Below are 22,750 nucleotides of genomic sequence, written 5' to 3'. Positions count from 1 at the left end.
CAGGCCTGGAGAAGCAGCTGCTCTACTGAATAAAGGTACACAAGAGTCCTGCAAGCATCCCACATCCATTGTAGGGAGGAAGAGGAACATCCTTTTCCTCCCTACACAAACTCTGGGAATCCTAACACGGATCAAACCCGTTAAAATCCAACTAAAGCTTAACAAAAGATACTTCAACATGGAAAACAAGCTTAAAAGGGAACCTGAAATAGTGAGGAAAGAAAAGAACTGCAATTACAGTTAAGGACAATGCTGGAACAGGTTATTGGCCGTGTTACATTTCATAACGGACAACGTTCTACATTACCATGAGCCATCGTTTCAGTATTGCGCATTGAGAGTTTTTTCCAAAACTTTGGAGCATACTGTACATGGTCCACAGGTATGAGAGTGAGTGTATGTGAGAGAGAGGGCGCTGCTCATCAGAGGCCCTGCAAAGGCTCATGGGAATGAATAGGCAATTCAAAACAGGAGTAAACACTGAAGTCAATCTAATAAACCAGAGAACTGAAACCTACACCAGTTGGAATTAAATCCGTCCTTGTGCCCAATCAGATTCTGATCAGTTCAGTTGGGATTTCGTCTATTTATTTATTTATTTGTAATAAAAATCGAAACATCACATCTTGTAAGATGCCCCAGCAGGAACAGCAGTAGAAGTGAATAGCCAACAAAGTCCATGAAATAAGAGTCATGCATTAACGCACAGCGAGGCTGAACGCGTTTGAGGAAGGTTGGTACCATACCAAGACAGCACTTCAACTGTCCTAAATAAAAGAACTTAACTTCCTGGAATGTGATTCTTTGGAATTCTGCTCCGATAAACATAGGCTGGCTCTGTGGCTGGTATTCAAGAAGTAAACATGTGTCCCATTACAAGGTTGGGAATGCCCAGACTAAAGCACTGTCCATCGTCACTCGGAGACAGAGTCATTCTTTTAGGCACTTTTTTTTTTGTGCTTGGGCTCTTATGTTAATTGTGGTTCAAGGTAAAATACTCCATTCTGTCTGTTTGCTGTAAAGTCTCATACTTGCAGTCACACTTTCAAACAAAGGTCACGACGAACACCTGTTTTTAACACACAAACTGCACTGCCAAAAACTAAACAGAAGAGAGACATTCTGTAATAAAAAAAAAAAAAAAAACAACAACAAAAAAAAACAATCACATGAGAGAGGGGGAGGAGACTCACCCCACAGAAGAGACAAAAGAGTGAAAAACCACATCTTGAAAATACGTTTTCAACTGGTAAAACGCGGCAGTGGAAATGGAATGACATTTAAAGAAAACAGTCAGCTGTGTGCTAGAGTTGAGCTGTCAGTCACGGGGGAACTGATCTGTCAGCACCGACATCCCAATTTTCAGTGTCACAAAGCACTGCGTGCCGCACCACGCAGGATGTCAGCCAGGACGTGGTGCGTAGCATCTCGCTGGCCAATAGTCACAGGACTCGCCACAAAAGGGCGTCGAGATCTCCCACACGGACGTCGATCTGAAGCATGCCAGAATCCTGCACTAGACTCGCCCAGAGCGTCTGGAGCAGGTTTGCCAAATGCAGCCATACTCGATGTGTGCACACCTTAATGGCTTTAATCCTGATGGAATATCCGGAATCCTGCTTTCCAGGCCAGGGCCACTGTCCTGGGGTACCGTGGAGGCCGGACCCTGAAAAGAGAGTACCTGACATGTTCATGATGATCCGGCTTCTCTGTTTGCCGCGTGTGCTGTGGTGCGCAGAGCTAATTCTCAGTAGGGTGCAAGGGGGCAAGACCTCGGAGAACCACCAGGAAAAAAGGGTCTCCTGGCAGGTGTGGCTGCGCTTTCCGTTACGTCCGTCCCGGCACGGCCGTCTGCGCCGTGGGCTGCAGACACGCAGAGGTGACGGCTCCTCCGCGGGGTGTCTGACGATGAGTCAGAATCGGCCATTTTCAGGGCCGTCTAAAAACGGATCGGACGCTCGATGAAGAGCTGCCGTGGGCCGCGCGTCAGCACGGGGCATCTCGGTGGGCTGCGAATGAACACCCCGTTACCTCGCTCACCTGCAAACGCACAGGGCGCAAGCCGCTTCCCGTGGAACTCGGCCGGGTTTTCGTAGATCCAAGCAGAAGCGGGGGACGGCGCACGACGCAGATCATCTCCGAGTGCACCGTGGGACGGTGGCTACATATTGCAAAGTGACTTCCTGTTGGCTAAATGTGCGTCGACGTGCCCAAGACGACAAATGAAGGTACATCCTCTGCTCCCACATCTGCCCTCGGCAGACCTGCCCGTCAGTCTTCACTCGCTTCTTTCGGCTGCAGGTCCGCGTCGCGGCTCAGTCGTCGGGGATGGGGGTGTTGCAGTTGCCGTGGTAGATGTGCACGGGCTCGTCGCAGCGGTAGTAGAGCCGGAAGACGTCGGCGTAGCCGTGCTCCCGCCACCAGGTGCACAGCTGCCGATTCCAGCCGCACGACAGCGGGTGGAAGAGCTCCGGATGCTCCATGCCGATCATGGTGAAGAAGTCCTGGTCGCCCAGGTGTCCGCGGAAGCGGTAGCGCTCGGCCAGCCGGGCCACCTGCTCCGGTTCCAGAAGCCGATTGTAAAGCGCCGAGCGGCGCATGGCCTGCAGGTGTAGGAGCATCACGCCACTGTTGAAACCAGGCATACCGCCAGGAGGGGGGTCGCCCACGCCCGACCGGGGGTTCTCTTTACGGTACTGCCAGAAGGTGTGCCTAGGGCGGGAAAATTAGAGAGAGAAACACCCAGGGTGAAAACCACAGCTTGGCTCAGTCCTCCATTACAAATAAAGACATAAATGTTCACATAATAGGAGAAGTGAAAGAACAGAAGCCAAATGGAATGCCATAGGTCTCACTCACACAGTAGCTCTGTGTAACAAGCCCCAACCCTAAACACAAGTCCACACAAAGCACCCACTTTCTGCTGTGGGTTTGAAGACTCTGAAATCTCTGGCTTGCTGGTCTTTGAACCGGCAGGATGTTTGAGATCTCTGAACAGGCTCGTACAGCACAGAGACCTTTACTCTCTCTAGTACAGTTTCACTTTCCTCAAGCAGAAGAGTACAAAAAATACAGTCCGTACAATATACAAAAAAAAAAAATAAAGCAAACAACACAAATACAAACAAAGCAAAAAATAAATAAATAACCAAACTTTGCAAAATCACCAGCTTACCACCACCTATAAACAAAACACCAGCACTAACACACAGGCTTGAGCAGTATTTTAACGAAGGCCTGGTGTCTGGGTAACCAGCAGAATGGTTTCACTCTGTAGACTCCAAAAACGGCCAAATAAACTCTGAGAACAGAATTCAAGCACTTCTGGGGCAAGTAAAACCCTAACCCTAATCTGACCCCCCCCCCGTAAAACCACCAGCATTTAAATTACATTTTTATCCAAAGCAACTTACAATTCTGACTCGATACAGCTGAGTAATTGAGGGTTAAGGGTCTTGCTCAAGATTCAGAGACTGAAGATCAGAGCTTCTCTCTCTCTCCCTCCCCACTCACCTTCACACTCTCCCCCCTCTGTGGGTCTCTCTCTCTCTCTCTCTCTCTCTCTCTCTCCCTCTCTCCCTCCCTCCTCACTCACCTTCACACTCTCCTCCCCTCTGTGGGTCTCTCTCTCTCTCTCTCTCTCTCTCTCTCTATCTATCTCTCTCTCTCTATCTATCTCTCTCTCTCCCTCCTCACTCACCTTCACTCTCCCCCCTCTGTGGGTCTCTCTCTCTCTCTCTCTCTCTCTCTCTCTTCTCTCTCTCTCTCTCTCTCCCTCCTCACTCACCTTCACACTCTCCTCCCCTCTGTGGGTCTCTCTCTCTCTCTCTCTCTCTCTCTCTCTCTCTTCCCCTGTGTGTGTGTGTGTGTGTGTGTGTGTGCGCGCGTCTGTCCCTCTGTCTCTCTCTGTCTCCCTCTGTGTGAGTCTCTCTTAGAATAACGGTGCCTAAGAGAAAACTGTAACTTCAGGCTCCAGCTGAAGTGCGGAGGTGACAGACAACACGCAAGCACGGCTTTAATTTTTACTTCCCTGTCTCCAGTTTAACAAACTGCCGAGACACGCCATCGGACAACGTGTGCCATGTCATCCGTAACCACAGTAAGACTCCGCTATGGGGAAGCTCTCAGGAAGACACTGAGTGCTGTAAAGCGTTTGTGACGCCGTCAGACCGGCCCCGCTTGCAGCGGCAGAGTCACAACAGGGATGGGTGCGAGAAATCATTCTGACATTTACTTTGGTTTTTAAGAAAGGTCAGGTCTCGTCCTGAGAGAACATGAAATACCCCGGCAACCACTGAACAGGAGACGGAACAGTGTCTCACAGTTGTCTGCTTCAAAGTTTCTCACTTCAGCAAAGGCCAAAGAAAATGAGTGTGGGAAGAGAGCGTGAGAGAGAGAGAGTGAGAGAGCGAGAGAGAGCGCGTGCGAGTTAATATAAGTAAAAACATTCAATATTCAGGCCACCCCTGAGTGCTCCCTGCTGAGGTGAAATATTCATGGGATAAAGCAGAATTTCCCAAAACTGACAGACGCAAGATCTAACACCACAGCTGAGATATACATGAGTGTGCGACTGAATCTTCACCCCGTTACTGTAGACAGCATGGTTGGCTCGGTCCTCCATTACAAATAAGCCTCAGAAGGGATTTTATGTAGGCAAATAATTTTTTAGCATGGCATTCATTTGTGTAGGCTGACCATGTAAATCTGGCACAGCAGAGTGGGAGGTGTCAGGAGGACAGTCCCGTGTTCTTCACAGAACAAGCATCGCCACTCGGACACGGACGCCTTCCCAGGACGAGTCGTCCATTTTGCGTGGTCCCAGTAGAAAATAGCAACGTTTATCACACTTCTGCAGAGTCCAAATCACTTTTACTTGCCAGTACTTCTCAAGGACAGGGACTTGCTTTAGTACGACGGAAACTGCTGAACAGAACACGACGCGCCGGCACTGACGACCATAAAACACACAAAGTCAGGGCACGGGACACAATACAGCTCATAGCACGTACACGGTATCCTTAGTGGTGAATAAATGTAAATCTAAAAAAGGTGGTGTGCCAACAAGCCGGGTTACTGTCTGTCTAGAGAAGTCGTTCAAACTGCAGACAAGCTGGACGGTCCACCCACGTCACTAATGCAAAGTCCAGAGCTACGCGCGCTCACATGCCGGACAGATGAGAGGGACATAGAGATGATGTTTTCCACCCGTGTTTGACCTTCTAATCCTAACCCTAATCCCAGTCTCTCACAAGGCAAAAAACAATAGTAATTTGGTTTTAAAGATCTGCGCGCTGTCCAACACCACCACCAGCTGTTCACAGGGGGAAACCAGGATTGTGTTCAGGACCTCAACAAAACACATTTACTCGGGTGTGTCCAACACAGGAGCAAAAACGGATGAACCCAAAAAGAGGGAGGGTGCAATATTTTTAAAACATGAAGACAGAATGAACACGGAGAGACCGTGCAGAGAAGCAGAACACATGTTTAGCATTTTCAAATGTGGCAGAGCCTGTGACCTCTACAGTCACACAGTAAAAACAAACAGAACATAACCAACATCTGGAGCTGTTCGCTTGTGCAACAGAGCACATGTGCACCATCCTTCTCACACAGCTAACCATCACAGAAAGCACACGCAAGTTGCAGCTGAGGGGTGCACGCACACACATTCACTCTCCACACAAGAGCGCACACGCTGGCGTTCACTCTATGCGCAAGAGTGCACACTCGTACATTCATTCTATACGCTCACATTTTCCACACACAAGAAAAATCAGTAACAAGAAAAATCCTGATGTTCTTTTGAAGGATAATGTCCGTTATAATGTGGACTATAATTCTGAGTGAAGTGAGCTGGTAAAGTCACAGGCAGAATAAAACAACGCTTCCAGTCCCAGGATACTCTTACAGACATGGTTAACGGCACGCTTGGAAGCGCGATACCGACAGGCGTGCACGCGCGGAGGGAGGGGTCCGAGCTGTCGATCATCTGTTCCTGGTCGTTGTGTTCAGCTGAGGCTGCCGGACCCAGACGGTCAAAGATGAGCCCTCACCCAAGGTCCCACGGCCCAGTCCAGGGGGTCCGCACTCACGTTCACTCTCCACACAAGTGTGCACACACACTCACGTAGATTCTCACAAGACATCACTCTGACTGGGTGCCGTTCAAAAGCGCAATAGGGGATTTTTTCCGTTTACTAGAAATAATTTCCTTAACAGTTCACGTCAGACATGTTAAATCAAAGACCATGTTCCTCTTTACTCAAGAAAAAAAAGGATAAAGTGATGTGAAGACAAAAATAAAATACATCTGCAATAAACAACCCCCCCCACAGGACAAACTTCACATAAGACAGCAATTTCAGATTTAGGAAATGACGTTGGGTTTGTTCATTTATGGCTCACAATAAGTGACTATGCAAAAACATAAATGACAGCAATTGTAATAATTATTCACAATGGGGTACAGAGTTATTTCCCCCCCCAGTAAACAAAATATGAATATTCATTGTAGCTATTTAACGTTTCGTCACTTCTAACGGAAGAACCAAAATGTATTTTTAGGGAATAGGAGTGATGTAATGCATACCCATAATGCTCTAAAACACATGTACGCAGACCATGGCTAACCAGTAGCTTTAATAAACACGTACGTAAACAGAGTCCCGTCTAGCGAACCCCAGCCAACAACCTGGGTGTGATCTTACGTGAATGTTGGATGGGTTTCACATTTTCAGTCCGTTTTGGCCAACACTCCAGAGTCAGCGCTATGGTCAGGTGGACAAACATGTAACTGTCTGGGACAGGGCAGAGAAAGAACTAAACGCAGCGAACATCTCATTAACGTTACGGCCGTCATTACAAACGGGGTAGCAACTGCAGTTTTCAACATTCTCTCTTGCGTGTGCCTCTTTACTCGGAGAAGGGGACAGATGATGCACTGACCCCACGAACAGAACTAAACAGATGCAAGAAGGACCTTCATTCTCTCCCTCTCCATTACATATTCTCTCCCTCACACACACACCCCCCTCCCCACACACACACCCCACTCGCCCTCCTCCGGGCGGTCTCTACCAGAAGCCTGGGAGCTTGAGGGTCCTGTGAAGGTTCTTAGCCGTTCCCAGGACTGCACTCTTCTGGACAGAGATCTCAGATGTTGTTCCAGGGATCTGCTGGAGACAGACAGACATTCTCCCAGTTTGGGGGTCAAAACTAGTGCTCTCATTACCACGGGAATCACTCATGCTATCAGACTTCACATCTTTTCCATCTCTTCTCATTCAGCTCTTGGTATTTCTGGCGCTTTTCATCTTCCTGATGTTTCTATCACTAGGGATCACCACATCTGTAACTACGGCCCTCTTCTGCCGCTTGTCCATCGCTAGTGCATCGGTTGGTTACCCATTGCCTTTTTATCTGTCTTTATCCGGAAGTCCCACAGAGATGGCACAGTTTGATGATATGCATCAGAATCGAGCCGATTTTATATACAAATAAAAATGCTGGACCGGCTGTCGGTGAAGAAATTCTTTGTAGACATTTTCCTGTAGCAGCTTTCCTTGTGGCCTCGTGGTGATTCCCCTGTGGGGTTCCAAGGTTCTTGTAGCTGCCCTAAACATCTGCTATGTTACCTTTGGGTAGTGTGATCCCCTCTGTTCTAGACATCTATCCTCTCTTTGTAACTATCCGACCACACTTATCCAGTTCAAATGACATTCTCATGTCATTGCTGTATATCCTGTGAGGTGGACTAGTGACTCGATGCCTCACTCAATTCTGCCCTACAGCTTGATCTCATGCATGTAGAGGAGGTGGCTGATGGGTGTTCCATTCCGTAGCCACTCTTGGAGATGATGATGATGATTTCACTGATTTGGTTCAGGACTATTCAGAACAGTACATAGCATTTGTACATAACGTGCGTTTTCACAAAGCAGTTTTACAAATGCATAGGTCCAGATTTCTAATGAGGAAGTCAGTGGTGACAGTGACCAAAAAAAAACTCCCTGAGTGGAAATAACGAGGAAGCTTTGGGAGGACCAAGACTCAAGAGGGAACCAAAGCGACTTACAGTTCTGACTGAACACATCTTGAGCAAATGAGGGTTAAGGGTCTTGCTCAGGGGTCCAACTGTGGCAACTTGAACTGGCAACCTTCTGATTACTAGTCCAGTACCTTAACCATGAAGGCAGGCTCTAGTGTAACTGGGTTCTCGAAAACCTAAACACAGGTCTTTGGGAAGCAGCATGAACTTCCACAGCTCCTTCGCCTGAGCAGCGTGCAGTAAACAGACCTGTTCCAACACCAGGCAACTAGGAACACAGAAGAACACATGACCAGCAGACACGGCGTGAGCGAGTGACACAGACAGACCATAAGAGAGAAACAGACAAGGAGTCAGACAGACAGCTAGCTAGCCAGAAAGATGAGAGTGAGAGAGAGAAAGGAGGATAAGTTATAGAGAGAGAACAAGTGCCTGATTTAGGGAAGCCTTTCTTTTCTATAACTTTGAGCAAGATGCATCTCCTTTAGAGAAACCAGCTTAACAAATGTAGCAAATGCAAGCAACGTTTAGGCTTCTCTACTCTTGCACAGGCTGCACTAAAACTGCAGATGATGGCTGCATGATTTTAATTTTTAAAAAATCTTAATCCATCATTGAGACCGTGTTTGCTGGATGGCGGATGAGCAGGTAGCTGCACCGACTACAGTGCTGAATCCCCAGAATGGCCCCACCATTTCTGAGACTTCCACTAGGTGGGTTTTTGAAACTGAACCATCAATGAAAGCTCAGGCAAGCTGACGAAAGGAAAACAACATGAACGAGGTCACGTCTGCACGACCCACAACCTCTCATCTCCGAGCCAAGCAGGATAAATCTTAATGAAGTGTTTACACTGCAGCTACCAGGCCAGGCGGGTGGAGTTCAGTCACCGCTACCCCGGGGGAGGGCTTGGAGGCTCTCAGTTGACGCAGGACCAGGCTACGAGACGGTAAGTCCTGCCCAGCAAGCAGAGACACGGGAAATGACATGGGTGGGGGGGTGGTTTCCCCTTAATTTACGAAGCGAGAACCAGGACACGACCCGTGGCTGGTACGTATAGGTCGAGCCGTTTACGTGGGCCAGGTCTGCTCTCCGTAACGCCTGGAGGGAGTCTCAGGCTCTCGGTCCCCCCCCCCCCAAATCAGATCGTTAGATGCGTTACTGGAAGTGTCCAAAGATCCCACCTCAGCAACAGCTTGTACATTAGATGACAAGCTAAATTATTACAAAAATCATGTCCAAAAACCTGAAGATTTGAAGCTGCTCGCTGAAAAACATTAATTAGATCCATTAGATGTAAATAAAGCAAACATGAATATATACCACAGCAGGAGCCAAGTTACGGCAAGAAAGCATTAATGATGAAGACATCAGCGTACAGCTGTCGCTCCCTCTCCTTCAGAACGCCCGTCTGCATAAATCAGTCAACGTGGGCAGACGCGTTTGTTCAGGATGGGTGAGCGAGGCTTCGTGGAGGGGCAACACGCATCAGACGCGTTTCTGTTGCACGTCTACACCTTCACCCTTTATCATCATGAAATGCACAATGACCTAATTCTCCGTTCTCTCAGTGTCTCTCTCTGTCTGTGTCTCTCTCTCGCTCTCTGTCTCTCTCCGTCTCTCGATCACACACACAGTGCTATCAAAAGAGTGAGAACAATAGTTCGGCTCATTGAATTCCAGTCCTAACGTCCAGCCCGCCTGTCTGAAGCACGCGCGCGAAGCCCATATTCGTACGCTCTTTTTCTCCCTCCAATCTCACTGAGGAGATACGGCAAGTTGAGGCTGTTCATCACACTGTGGAAAGTGGAGCCACCAAGCCTGCCTGGCGCTGCCCTCGTCCACAGCCGCCTGCTGGGATGGTGCCCCAGAGAAAGGAGCGGACGGTGGGCTCAGGCAGGGAGAGAAGAGAGATCCAGATCAACATCAAGCCTCCGGTGGCCCAAAGACTGCACCCCAGGTACCCGTCAGGCTCCGGGTTTGCAGCGATGCGTGTGGGAACACGCAGGTCAGCGTGACCGGCCCGAACCGGACCCGGCTCGTCACCTTAAAAGGTCACATCCGGTTCCCTGCGAAGCGGAGCTGTTCCACCGCTCTAAGGGAGAGGGAGAAGCCTCCAGCACCGCAGATGTCCTCCAGAACGCCACCGCAGCCAAACTAAACCGCCTGCGCGGGCCCCGTCCCGGCCGTTTCCGACAGCCCGCGTCTGTGGAAACAGCAAGACAAAAGAACGCCGCGTGCCAGCCGGGCAGAAGCGTTCGTTATCGTGGCCATCCGTCGGCTGCAGGTGTCAGATTTGGCCCGGGGAGGTTTCGCTGCGCGGGAACGGCCCATCGTGGGGGGGGGCTTCCTTCCCGAGGTGGGAATCGCTCTGTTCGTGTGCACACGCCTCGTACGTATGCCACAGCGTTCCCTCGCACAGAGCTTGTGCCGCACAGCAGGACTATGCGCTCCATGGAAACGCCCCCTGCCCCAAGACACAACTTTTATTAATTACCACGTCCCCACATTGCCAGAAATACACGAGGCCGTTGTGCAGAACAGAACACTGCTGTGGCCTCTCAAGGTCTAGATGGATTAAACCTTTAGTCAATTACACACAACCTTTCAACGTGGTGCCTTTATCAAAATGAGAGCAGCTTGCATTTTCCCACAGAAGTGATGTAGATGGAGCCATAATGTAGGAATATTCCATATCATAATAACAACAACAATAAAAACTTAAATGTGAAATTTGAAAGAGGACCCCGAATAGACGAGAACACTGAGATGCTTCACAGTCACTGGTGCCAATCTGACACCCCGTGCTACTTTCTGCAATTACGACACGGACTATTTTCTGGCAACACAAGCCTGCGGCAACACCTCGTTCAGACGAAGGCCGCGGGGACCAGGTTGTATGAATGAGGTAGTGTAGGGGACCAAACATCATTTCAGAGGAAAAACTGATCCCAGGACAGCTGAAGGAGTGCGTTACATCTGGAGGAGGTTTTCTGCAGATGGAGCTCAGTGGAGAACATCTGTCCAGCAGCACCGCTGAGCAGAACACACACACTCCCTGGAAGCTGAGAGCAGCCCATCCGTGTCCTCATCTGAGCCCGGGGGAGAATCTCGGTCAGATCACTGAGGAACCCACGACTGGTTCTGAACCGTGGAAGACACTGGACGAGGAGTAAGAGAACATCGCAGGTGCGCTCCTAGAAACAAGGGCTTCTATACTTTGTTATTTTGTGAAAGATATAACCATTTTAACCTTTGTAAGGATTTGTAAACTCTGGTTACCATCTTCACATCGCGTATTTCCCACTGCATTTTCCACAATATAAAAGGTTTCTGAATAACATGCTAGTACAACAGATAATGTTCCTTCACAGTTTGAGTCATGCTCACAAATTGAGGAAGAAAGAAGCATTTCTGAACAGTTCTCTGAATGGATGAGGCGACCCGGATCATTCAGAACGTTGTTTCTGAACCCAGTTTCATCTGTTCTGATAGGTTAGAGGATTATAAGAATGTGGACATCTAATCTTAATCTGAGCACACGCTAAATATTTCTACCCTTATAGAGCTCACTTACAGTCACTGTGTCCCTCTACAGGACTGTGTGCGTGTTGCCGTCCAGACAACTGGGCTACGTTAGACTGGAAATCCAAACTGCCTTACAAGAAAGAACCAAACCTGACGGACTATGTACAGTTGTTTTGGGCCAAAACACGCGCGCACACATGCTCACACACTTCTAACCCTCCAGTTCATCCTTGTGTTCTGGTATCGCTTAACGGTGGAAGCCTGAGGCAGAGTGCCTCGGAATACCCGCACTCCCACTCTCAGCCGCCGTTCCCAGGAACACGCACTAAAAGGCGGCGGATGGCTTTTAGCGTGCCCCAGTTTCAGGGTGAGACGGCCCGGCCACGGGTCTTTACCCGCCGCTGTGGCCATGCAGTTCCCCATGGCATGTGCGAGGAAAAACCCAATAAGAGTTTATGAAAAATTCTGTACTTTCCAAACTAAGGACAATTTGCTATTCCTGTGTGTGTATGTACCTATACACCGGCTGCATCTCACGGACGATCCCGATCACTGCTTCAGGAGAGAAGTGTCCGAACTCTTGGAAAAGGTTTCGGATGTTCGTCCTGTACTTCAGATCCAGGTCCAACTGCACGATACGGGTAATCTCTGGAAAAAAACAACAGGATATATGAGTGGCAAGTGTGCACAACACAAACACACACACAAACACGAACACCCACACACACGTGACAATGACACGCGACACTCTCTTGTACTGGAAGTAAATAATTCAATGCGATGTATAAACATTTATTTGACTTTGTCCTAAAGGAAACACGTATAGAATCACCAAGGGTTTAAAAGCCTAAATAAAAGACAAACGAGTTCTCATGACACGTTTGAATGTTTTCGGCCCCTTGACGGTCTCACTAAACAATAAGGCTGCTCTCATGCAGTGGGATTCCTGTGGAAGGGGTGAAAGGTCGACAGAGAAGGCCACCAGGGTTAAAGGCAGAGATCAGCAGAGAGTTGTCTGTAGGGCACAACTGGAGGCTTGTTTACAGGGACTTTGTGCACACTGACCGACCTAAATAGATGTGATGGGAAGACTGGGCAGAGGGAATGTCAAACGCTTGCCGGGATTCACCCACACACACACACAGACACAAACCTGACCCAGAGGGTCTTGCAATTTTGCAGAAGCTTATCTCTCGCTGGAATAAACACACTTTTTCAGTGCCATCCTCTGGCATGTCCGGAAATGCTGCAGGAATCTGAGGAGGTGCCGCACAGCACGGCGCGGCACGACTACCAGCACGAGCTCACGCTCTGCCAAACACAACCGATTCATCTCAGCAGGGCTGCAGCCCGGGGCAAAGCACAGTTCCCAGAAACAGAGGTCAGTGAGAAGGTCACCACTGCCAGTACCGACAACTGCAGTGCTTTCTGGACGATGTGGCGAGGCACATCGTCCGCTGATAACCACATGTACACACACACACCCACCCACACGACCAGGCCACATGACAATTTAATAAAAAGTAATGATGCCATTACAATTTAGCTTTTATTATATAACATTTTTTCAAAAGTGTTTTGCACAGCGAGGTACAAATTGCCTCCCTCGCATTTCAGACTGTTGTTTTGCTCCCAGAGAGATCCAACACCCCAAGGTCTGTTTCCATCACGTGAGCAGAGATTCGGGACATACAGGCATCGCTTGAATACGGACAGCACACGTGTAGGTCCTCTCCCAGGGGTGGGAGCAACTCCACCCCCACGACACTTGGTCCATAAAACTATAATAATTGCACTACACACAGAAAACAAGGTTTATGCAGCATTCAATATTTGACGTAGAACAACGGTTGTGTGCTGTGACTTAGAAGATTCTCCACAGGAGGCCACCGCATGGAGGCCGTGGTGCTACTGTCGGGCGTCCTGATGGGGTTGGTGGATTTGGGCTCCTCTGGGGCTCCTGCCCGACTTGCCCAACGAAAACAGCAGCCACGCACGCGTGTAGGTCAGACGCTTCACGCGCTTAACGGGTGCCCGCGGCCAGACACCGCGCGCCCGCAGAACACGTCAACGCGTTTCCAAGGCGCCTTTACCTGTTACTACATTTACCTGACGTCAGAACACAGTGTTCTCCTAGAACACTTAGTAATTGTCAAAAAATAAAAATCATGTTTTGATGAGTATCCCTTCAATAGCAGTACAACAAATTACACAAATGGTGTTTAGCTTCCTCTGCCAAGAGGCTGCCACGGCAAACACACCGAACAGTACCTAACCGCGATCCCATTGCACCTCTTCTCCTACCGCGGGGCACTAGGCCTCCGTCTGCATGACCACGTCTAGGGTGGGGTTTACTTATTCTGATTGGGGTGGAAGGGTTAGGCCTACTTAGCCCTCCAAATGGAGGTTTCTCAGAGACGCACTCCAAAAGGAATGGCATGAGACATTTCCCAGAATGCCGTGTGAATCACTGGCAAAATGAATGCCAAGCAACCAAAGAAAGCCAAATCTAAATATTTTCTGTTAATAAATGGTCCTTCTCTTCATTAAAATAATCACTAGTTGTATATTAGCCTCCCTCGGTAGCGACCTTACTTTGTTATTGCTGATTTGTACACAACAATCCCACATTTTGACACTTTTCACTGAAGTCAAAGATGATCAAAACTGAGCTTTGATTTCCACAGCAAAGTTGCTGAACTTCACCGTTCCTCCAATTTTAGTGCAGACTGGCAGGGTCGCCGACAAAGCATCGCTAGCAGCCCAGCAATGAAGCAGTGTTCTGTTTTCTTTGGTGACCAATTGATGTTTGAAAATAAAAGTTGTGAACGACAACTGTAGACACCCTCTAAAGGACGGATATAGCCCACGCAGGAGAGACCACCATGAGGGCAGCATATTGGAAACGTCTGGCAAAAACTGGTAGAGTCTAATTACATAAAAACCATCAATGATTCATCGATGCAGCGAGTTCTGGAAGGGTCGTCTTCAACCACTACCCAAGTAATGCAGTCCAAGGGCCAAGTGGCACCAGAACAGCACAATATAAGTGACCAAGTCTCCTTTACTGGCTCTACGCACCAGTTAGCTCCTGACCTGAGGACCTCATGAGGCTGGCACACCTCGGAGCATTCAACGGAATACGAACCTGCAGAACCTCTACAAGATATGCTGGTGCCATCAATAAAGTCTTCAAACCAAATCCTAAATTTCACTGGAAGCCAGTGAAGGGATGCCAGGAGAGTCAGTATGGAATCACGGTTCCTCCTCCAGGGCTTAAAAACGGGTTGCAGCGGCACATGCTGAAGAGACAACTGATCCACTTTTAAAGACTCATAGCAATCTAACCGTGAGCAAATGAAAAGTGAAAATTACCTTTTCACAATCATTAAAAGACAAATAGGCCTTTAGCTTGGCTAAAACTTTTAACCGAAAAAAAAAAAACTAAATGTCCGGAAATGAAAAACTAAATACTCTTATCAAACTTAAAAGAGCCATCAAAAGTCACCTCTAGATTCCTAGCAAACGAGCTACAGGAAGTAATATGCTTGTTCAAAAGGTCAGGTCATCCATCATAACACTCAATTTTAGATTCATTCAAACTGAGAAATTAAATTCATCCTTTTTTCCCCCACAAACGCTGTAATGAACTAGCAGAACCAGAGGTTAAAGGGAGATGTTGGTGTGCTGTTGGTCTAAAAGACAACAATGAAATGGGATCTTACATGCATTAAAAACAGACCCTAACGGCAGCATAAATGGTGAAAAAGGAACCGCACCCGAGAGAGATCCCAGAGGAACCCCATGATCGAGACTCCAGACAAACCCAACAAGTGAGGAGAAAGCGTCACCCCAAACCGAGCGAGGGCATTGTCTGTGATCCCAGCACATCACTCAAGGCAAGGCAGAAGAATCTCATGATAAACAGCGTCACAAGCTGCTGTGAGAGCAGAACTCTCACACTGAACAGTTAGCAATAAATCATTAAAAAGATCAGCTTCTGTGCTGCGAGATGGTCTGTCTAAGCAAGGACTGGAACTTTTCATAAACACCAGGGTCATTAGCTAAAAATGCTCGTCACTGAACAAATACAACATCCTCAAAGACTTTGGAAAGGAGTGGTAACAGAATGGAGACTTGGAGACAGATCTACAGTTAAAGAACTGAGGCGTCCGAAGGTTTGTTCTTAATTTGAGGCTGCAATACAGCGCGGTTGAAAGCAGCCCGAACATAGCCTGTGATGAGCGAGGATATCGAGGCAAGAACGCTAGCCCCTATGGCAACACAAACCTTTCTAAAGAAACGGCACAGGATGCGATCCCACGGGCAGGAAGTAGGCTTCAGATGGGGAACGACCTTGAACAGAGAGCGTGAAAGGAAGTCGAATATATCAAGCACCGCCAAACACACAGGTGGGACGGTGAGATGGGGAGAATGTACGGTATCAATTGTAATCAACAAAAAACGAAAGATTTCACAAAGGATGGGTGGAGTTATCGGTTTATGGGATTTATAATTACACCGACGACATTAAAATGATGCTGAGGTCTAGGAGAGTTATTGGACCTGCGGCCTTACGTGACCTTTTGACAGTTCGGGAAACACTCCCGTACCAAACCAAGAAGGGAAGTCAAGGCACACGCACCCCCCCCCCCCCCCAACGTTCTGAAAGCAGGAGTTGTGTTGTTTAATCAAAGCTGCTTTACTGATCTGGTACATTCATCCCTGATTGGAGTAAAGTCTAAAATAACACAGTGAGTCAAACTCGAGAGAGAGAGAGCGAGCAAGCACCATACCAAAATGTGAAGAGATGCCTTGTTAAAAAGCAGTACAACACAGTGCCGGTGCTCATGGTGGTTATGTAAAAAAGGGTTAGTTTAACCTCCCAGGCCGATGGACAGATGAGAAGAGAATAGAGTGGAAGAAACAGTTTATGATCCTTTTGTGGAGAACACTGGCAGGGTCAGGACCCGGGGTGTCGTTCGCTAGCGGCCTGGACCCGGGGTTCTGCCCTTTACTGATGAGACAGACAGCAGAAGCAGGAAGAAATATAAAAAGTGTACAGACAAATCTAAATCTGTATACTTCAAAAGGTCAGGGAAATTACCCCATGTACACAATCAATTATGGAGCTTCTTTAGACACACACACACACACACACACACACACACACACACACACACACACACACACACTTTCGCCAAAACTGTAGCGAAGTACAGTGGATGGTGGCCCTTAACTCTGCTATACAATAAATGTAATGATATTGCTATACAACATAACTCTGCACACAATAAAAACCATGCGAGTTAATGACAACCAAGCATTCTTAGTGAAATAAATATGAAATAACTATGAAATAAATAAATATACAATGTTTTCTGTGGCGCAGGTTTGGCATGGACGTTGTAAACAACTCAGGATGAAATACATAATGTTTCGAAATACAGCAGTCAGCAAAAACATTCATTCAAACACCTAATGGACAATCCCATTAAAACGCCCAGCAGGAGAAGGACGTCCACTGGTCTGTTTCTCGGCAGTGTGCAGCCTACCGTCAGTGGTTTTGTGTCTCCAGCCACTATTCTAGACGCCAGCTGTGAACAAAGCACGCCCAACCCCTCATCTCCTCAAAGGATTTTCAATTCTCACTTATTACTTGCAAAGAAAAGGCACTCACACGCGCACGTATTCAGACTCTTCAAGTTTGCCATAAGAACCACGCGCTCAGTAATTATAAACTAAGCCCCTCACAACAGCAGCCGTGATCCTAAAACGGGCTGGATGAATGGCAGAGAGGGTTTCTGGGAGCGTGGCAACCACAACCATCACACCTTCAGAAAGCCAAAGAAACGCAGCTTACAAGACACTGTTACGGGAGAACGGAGCAGGGAAGGGTGTGCTCAGGGCGTCACCGTGGCTCAAAATTAACTTCCAACCACTGATGTTGTGTTTTGGAAAGCTTAGCTTTATCATCTGACAGCGACCTTATCTGCAGCTTTGCTGAAGAACAAATTTCAAAGAATATTTTCAAAGAAATCCACACCCCCAATCACCTCTGCCCACCCCACGCTGTGCTTTCGCCCCACAGTGTCAAGTAGGATCCTTGAGTAATTTTCTGTGTTTGAAACAAAACGCTTTCTATCGTCGTCCAGGGGACATCTGAGAACATCTGCTCAGTCCAGCACGCGTTACAAATTGTGAGGACATTTATGTCCCCAAAGACAGATGTCACCACCAAAACTCAAGCGTGTGACCATTTATCTATCCATCAGTACACTATGCACCCCTCGCTCTGCACACACACCAACACACACAGTACGTGCGAAGCCTGAATGTGTTGAAGGGGACAATCGTAAACTTCCTTCCCTTCGCCCAGACACCTGCCAGGGTGCCACGCCCCCTCGCTGTCCCCACTGTGAACGTCCAGAACTGCTGAACGGTTCGAGTACTGCCACAGTGCGCAGGGACTGCAACACACAACTCAAAGACTGTGGCAGGTTCCACCATGACGACATCTTATTTTTAAATAATGGAGTTCCCCCCAATTAAGGATTATTTTACATATGAAATTACTGAAAGTTACTTATGGAAACATCGAGAGGTAAGAAAGATTGAACGAACTCAAAATGCTTAAACCCTTAATCGCTTTTTTAAAATAATACACGCACGCACCTTTTATCAGGTCATTTACAATAATGTACTAGGAGAACTGTAATTAGCACTGCGTTATTTTGTCTAATCCCACGGGTGGTGTGATGAGGTGTAGCACTCCCCGCCCACTCACCTGCAGGCATGACGCGATGCATGGCGACAGAGAGGAAGAAGATGGCATCGCTGTAGTAGGCCCCGGAGCCCGCGCTGAAGTGCCTCTGCATGGCCTCCACGACGGGGAAGAGCTTCTCCGTCAGCACCACCACATCATGGAACACCACCTGGAGCAGGGTGGAGGAAACACCAGAGTCACACACCCACACCGGACCTCAGAGGCAACATCCACTAATGTGTCCTGAGGCATTGCGCGTTTTCATTTGGTGTTCGAACACCGATCGCTCGTTCTGAAGGGGAATGATCTATGGTGCTGCATTTCTTTGAATGTTCCCCGTTTAAAATGCCACACAGACAAACACCCTTTTAATGACGTACAGTCAGTCACTGGTTCTTTATTTTAACCCCAACACAGAGTGATTACAAAATGTTTGCTTTAATGATTCTTTTAGCTCTTTCATTAGAAAGATGGTTATAATCTTACAAAGAACCATTTGATGGCGACTTTATGAACACGGTAGGGAAAATGCACAACTCATGATGTACATAATTCTTTACAGAATAAAAGACATTTCAGTACAAACTTCAGGACCCTGTCATTAGAACGTCACTGCATTGTTAGAGGAATTAATAAACGATTGATCGAATCTACACAGATGAAATTGCTTAAGTTGTGTCTGGCATTAGGAGTCCAAGAGTCTGACAGGGCTAGCATCTAAGCACCAGTCAGTCACCAACAAGAGGGGAAAACGGTTATTAAACGTAAAGGCCGCTAGCTGTATTAAATCTTATACCAAGACAACCGTGTGTGTGTGTGTGTGTGTGTGTGTGTGTGTGTGTGTGTGTGTGTGTGTGTGTGCGTTTTCTGGGTGCCATCTGAAAATTCTGGAGCATACGGTCCTTATCCAGTGGCACAATCCCAACTTTGGCTATTTAAGAAGACGCTGTGTGTTTGCAAACATGCGTCTCTGGTGACCTGAAGCAGTTCTCATTCTAACCGTGCGTACACTGCCGAGGTAGACAAGCTTAACATCTAGCCAACAACTGATTCATGACTACAAAATCTTATGGAATCCTGCTCCCACTGCAGAAAGCACAGCCAAACGTGACCAGACCAGTGGCCTTAAACAGAACGTTCTGGCTTTACAAATAATCTAAACCCATCCACGTTGTCTGAAGAACCAAATCACAAATATTTCTTCCTCACTGACTGTGTTAGGCAGTGCATGAGAAGAAGAGTTAAAGCAGGCGCTCTTTAAACACAGAGTTAAACGTGCACTGCTGTTACTGTTTGTGCATTTTTCAGAGGAGCGAAACCCTCCAAAAGGGAAGCCCACATTTTTCCTGACTTCCGTCAGCACTCTTCCTGGAGATGCAGACCATCTGCTGGGGGGGGGGGGGGGAGGGGTCAGTGTTTGCACTCGGCCGTTACCGGTCCTGATGAAAGACGAGGACAGAGACTGATCCTGAATCAGATGAACCAAGCGCATGACTGCAGATTCCAGAGCTGCTAGTCCGGCTCGCTTCTCTCTTTTTCCGAGATAATATCCGCCATTATATGAAGGAGAGATTTCAAAGCGATTCCAAATTACGACTGTTGCACCTTGACTGAGTTTCGGATTCACAGCCACAGCCAAGCAGAGAGGAATTTGTTCTCGGTGCGTTTGGATGGTAGCCAATGTTAAGCATAACAGGGTGGGTAATCTGGGCTGCTAGCTATTGGCCAAGTGCACCAGACCAAGAACACCGAACCCTTTACTCAGGACGGAGGGTCCGCTACAGGCAGAGACGATGCCCAGAGACACGAGAGACGCTACAACAAGGCCCGTGCAAAGAAAGTTGTTTGTACGTTTATCCAACGCCGTGCTTTCTGCTCGTCTCTTTAAAATAAATAAATTAACAAAGTGCCTTACATAACTGTGATATCCGGTTAGATCACAAAGAGGCAAATCATAACGGAATGAGCAAGAGCGCCGCAGCTCAGGGCTGACGAGTGAACAAAAGGAAACGGTCTGTCCCTTGTCGCAGCGACAATGGAGCCCATTCCGGCAGAGACTGACAGGAACGCCCACACACGTTCTCCACGCACCGGAGGAGCCTCGGCCTTCTCCAGGGTGCAGGCCACGCAGGAACAAGGACCGCGGCCCGGCATTCACGGAGCAACACTGACCCCCCGGGGGACGACGACGACTGCGCGCACCAGCATTCGGGCATCATTTTCTATATGTTAAAACCAAGAACTGCTGCACCACCGTGCGAAATCTACAAAAGCAACATTATTACATTTACTGGGGGTGATCAGGCTGTTCTTATTTCCCTAAAAGTTACTTTTAGTCTTTCCAACCGATCTCCTCGTCCTCCAGAGATTCACTCTCACTGCACACGCAACACCAAACCTTGTGCGCGTCCAGTGAGATTTCATGCCATTCAGCATGTAGATAAACACGGAGCTACGCTGTACAGAGGGGGCTTCCTTGGGAATGCACGACATCACGCCCACGCTGGGGTCGAGTCTTGCGCCTGCTGTGTTCTGCAGAATTTTACAGCTAAAAAGAAGCCTGGAAATTTGTGGGGGGTTAATCCAGAGAAAACTTTAAACTTTAAAGTAAACAAAGTACACTTCCCACCACCAAGGCTTACTAGAAATCATTAAATGAGCTAAAGCCAAAGCATGTGCACATGACTAAGATAACGACCCTATAAACGTTCATCACCACCAGGCCTTACGTTACTGCAGGACAGACTGATGTCCTCTTTGCAGTGCACTAAAAGGTAGGTGTCTGCAGCGCATGTTCTAAAACGCATTGATAAATCTACGCTTTGGCCTCCGTGCAGTAGCGCCAGGAAGGCCAGCTGAGAGAGAGATTCGTTTTTCTGTGCAGTGATGCAGAGGAAATGCCTGTTGCGTGACTTCTCGGAGCTTCGGCACGGGGCACCGCAGACGGGACAGGCATTTCCACGGTGCCACCGCCACCTGGCGGACTGCAGGCGTAAAGGACCTTTGCACAAACGTTTCCGCAGGACACCAAGCCACGTCAGAGTAACTGCGAGACACGGCCCGACGTTTATACTTGTCGCCCCTTACCTCGTACTGAAAAGCTGCGTCCATCATCAGCTTCGGTAGCACCTTCTCGCCGAGCTCCTTGCTCGCTGCATCCGAAACATAATGGAGAACCAGCACTTCATCCTCCAGGAAATGGCCGTGCTTGACCAAGGAACGCATGGCCACCTCAAACTTGCCCTGCAGCGTCGTGCTCTTGTCGACTTTGGTGAACATCATCAAGGCATGGAAGTGACGCCGGTCGCGTGCCCTTTTCTGATGGTCTGCTCCTTCGTCGACAACGCGCGACTTTCCCACGCGGTCCAGGTCGGCGTCGTCGCGGTTCGAGTTGCCGCTCGCTTGGGTCTGTTCCTTTATTCGCTTTGTCGTGCTGGAGAAGTTCTGCTTTTCCGCGCCGAAGTAATAAAACGCCACCACGGCGAAGGCCGCAGCCAGCAGCAGCGCCACCTGGTAGCACCTGAAGGTCGTGAACTTTCCCAAGAGCACCGAGAAGCAGCGCAGGGCACCCATGGTTCTCCGCGCGAGCCCGAGGGACCCAAAGCAGCTTTTGGCCGCAACCTCAGCTATGTGTGCACGCTGCACAAACACGCTACAGGAACAGTGCTCGACTGTCCACGGACTTGTCACAGATTTGCGCAAGGGGAACAACCACACGTCCCCGGCGCGGGTGGCATTACACGGCCGCGTGCTCCACGCGCCTGAGAGTACGCGGAACTGAACCTGGTTCACCGTCGCGTCCGTGCCTTGCACGATGCGTGAAACAAATGCGCAACCATTGCGCTAGGCGATATTTTCTGTTCAACGACATTTCCCACGTTGCTAACGAAGACTCTGGCGAGCTTAGCCGTCGCCCTCCCCACGTTCCAGCTTTCACATCAACGGCGATGTGTGAAGTCAGATTTGACAAACACACAGTGATTTCTTTATTCACGTTTACTGCTGTTCTCCATTCCTTATATCTTGTTTCAGAAACAAACACTCATTTTACTTATTGATTTTCCACAGAAAACACGAAAAACCTAGGCTTCGCTGAACTCATCTGAAATGTTCCTGCGCCAGAGACTTTTATTTTGACAGGCGGTGCAGTGCTGGTCGTGTCCCTGTTCAGCTTTAGCGGAACCGTTTTGCGCTCGCGCGTCTTAGAACGTCCGCGTTCCTTCTCACGTGATGGACGCGCAAGACAACTGTCACGCCGTTTGCACGTGAACACAGTTCGGGGCAAGTTCATAGTAGACAAGATGTTTACTAACTCTTCTAACGTGTTCATATCTGGGACCTGATACCAGTAGACCAGTAAACTTTCTGACCTCGAGAAGCTGTCCATAATTAAAGTTTTATTC

General features: G+C 48.4%; 1 protein-coding gene across 1 annotated transcript; it reads right to left on the bottom strand.

Annotated features, from left to right (window-relative positions):
- Nucleotides 1–561: 561 nt before the first annotated feature.
- Nucleotides 562–22,714, bottom strand: xxylt1 (xyloside xylosyltransferase 1). The gene is made up of 4 exons (XM_026996897.2): nt 21,435–22,714; nt 18,369–18,516; nt 12,097–12,229; nt 562–2,712 (listed from the first exon to the last, which is right to left on the bottom strand). The coding sequence occupies exons 1-4, from the start codon at nt 21,918–21,920 to the stop codon at nt 2,316–2,318; spliced, it is 1,164 nt and encodes a 387-aa protein (XP_026852698.2). The 5' UTR covers nt 21,921–22,714; the 3' UTR covers nt 562–2,315.
- Nucleotides 22,715–22,750: the final 36 nt, after the last annotated feature.

This window comes from Electrophorus electricus, chromosome 26, assembly GCF_013358815.1.
Source record: "Electrophorus electricus isolate fEleEle1 chromosome 26, fEleEle1.pri, whole genome shotgun sequence".
Lineage (NCBI taxonomy): Eukaryota > Metazoa > Chordata > Actinopteri > Gymnotiformes > Gymnotidae > Electrophorus > Electrophorus electricus.
This window is presented reverse-complemented; position numbering and strand designations above follow the sequence as displayed.

What these genes read in the sequence shown, in the direction of transcription:
- xxylt1 (XM_026996897.2), bottom strand. Translation starts at nt 21,920, where the DNA reads ATGGGTGCCCTGCGCTGCTTCTCGGTGCTCTTGGGAAAGTTCACGACC. An exon ending in ACGCAGCTTTTCAGTACGAG is followed by an intron (nt 18,517 to 21,434) that starts GTAAGGGGCGAC and finishes ACCCTGCTCCAG; the next exon opens with GTGGTGTTCCATGATGTGGT. An exon ending in GCATCGCGTCATGCCTGCAG is followed by an intron (nt 12,230 to 18,368) that starts GTGAGTGGGCGG and finishes GTTTTTTTCCAG; the next exon opens with AGATTACCCGTATCGTGCAG.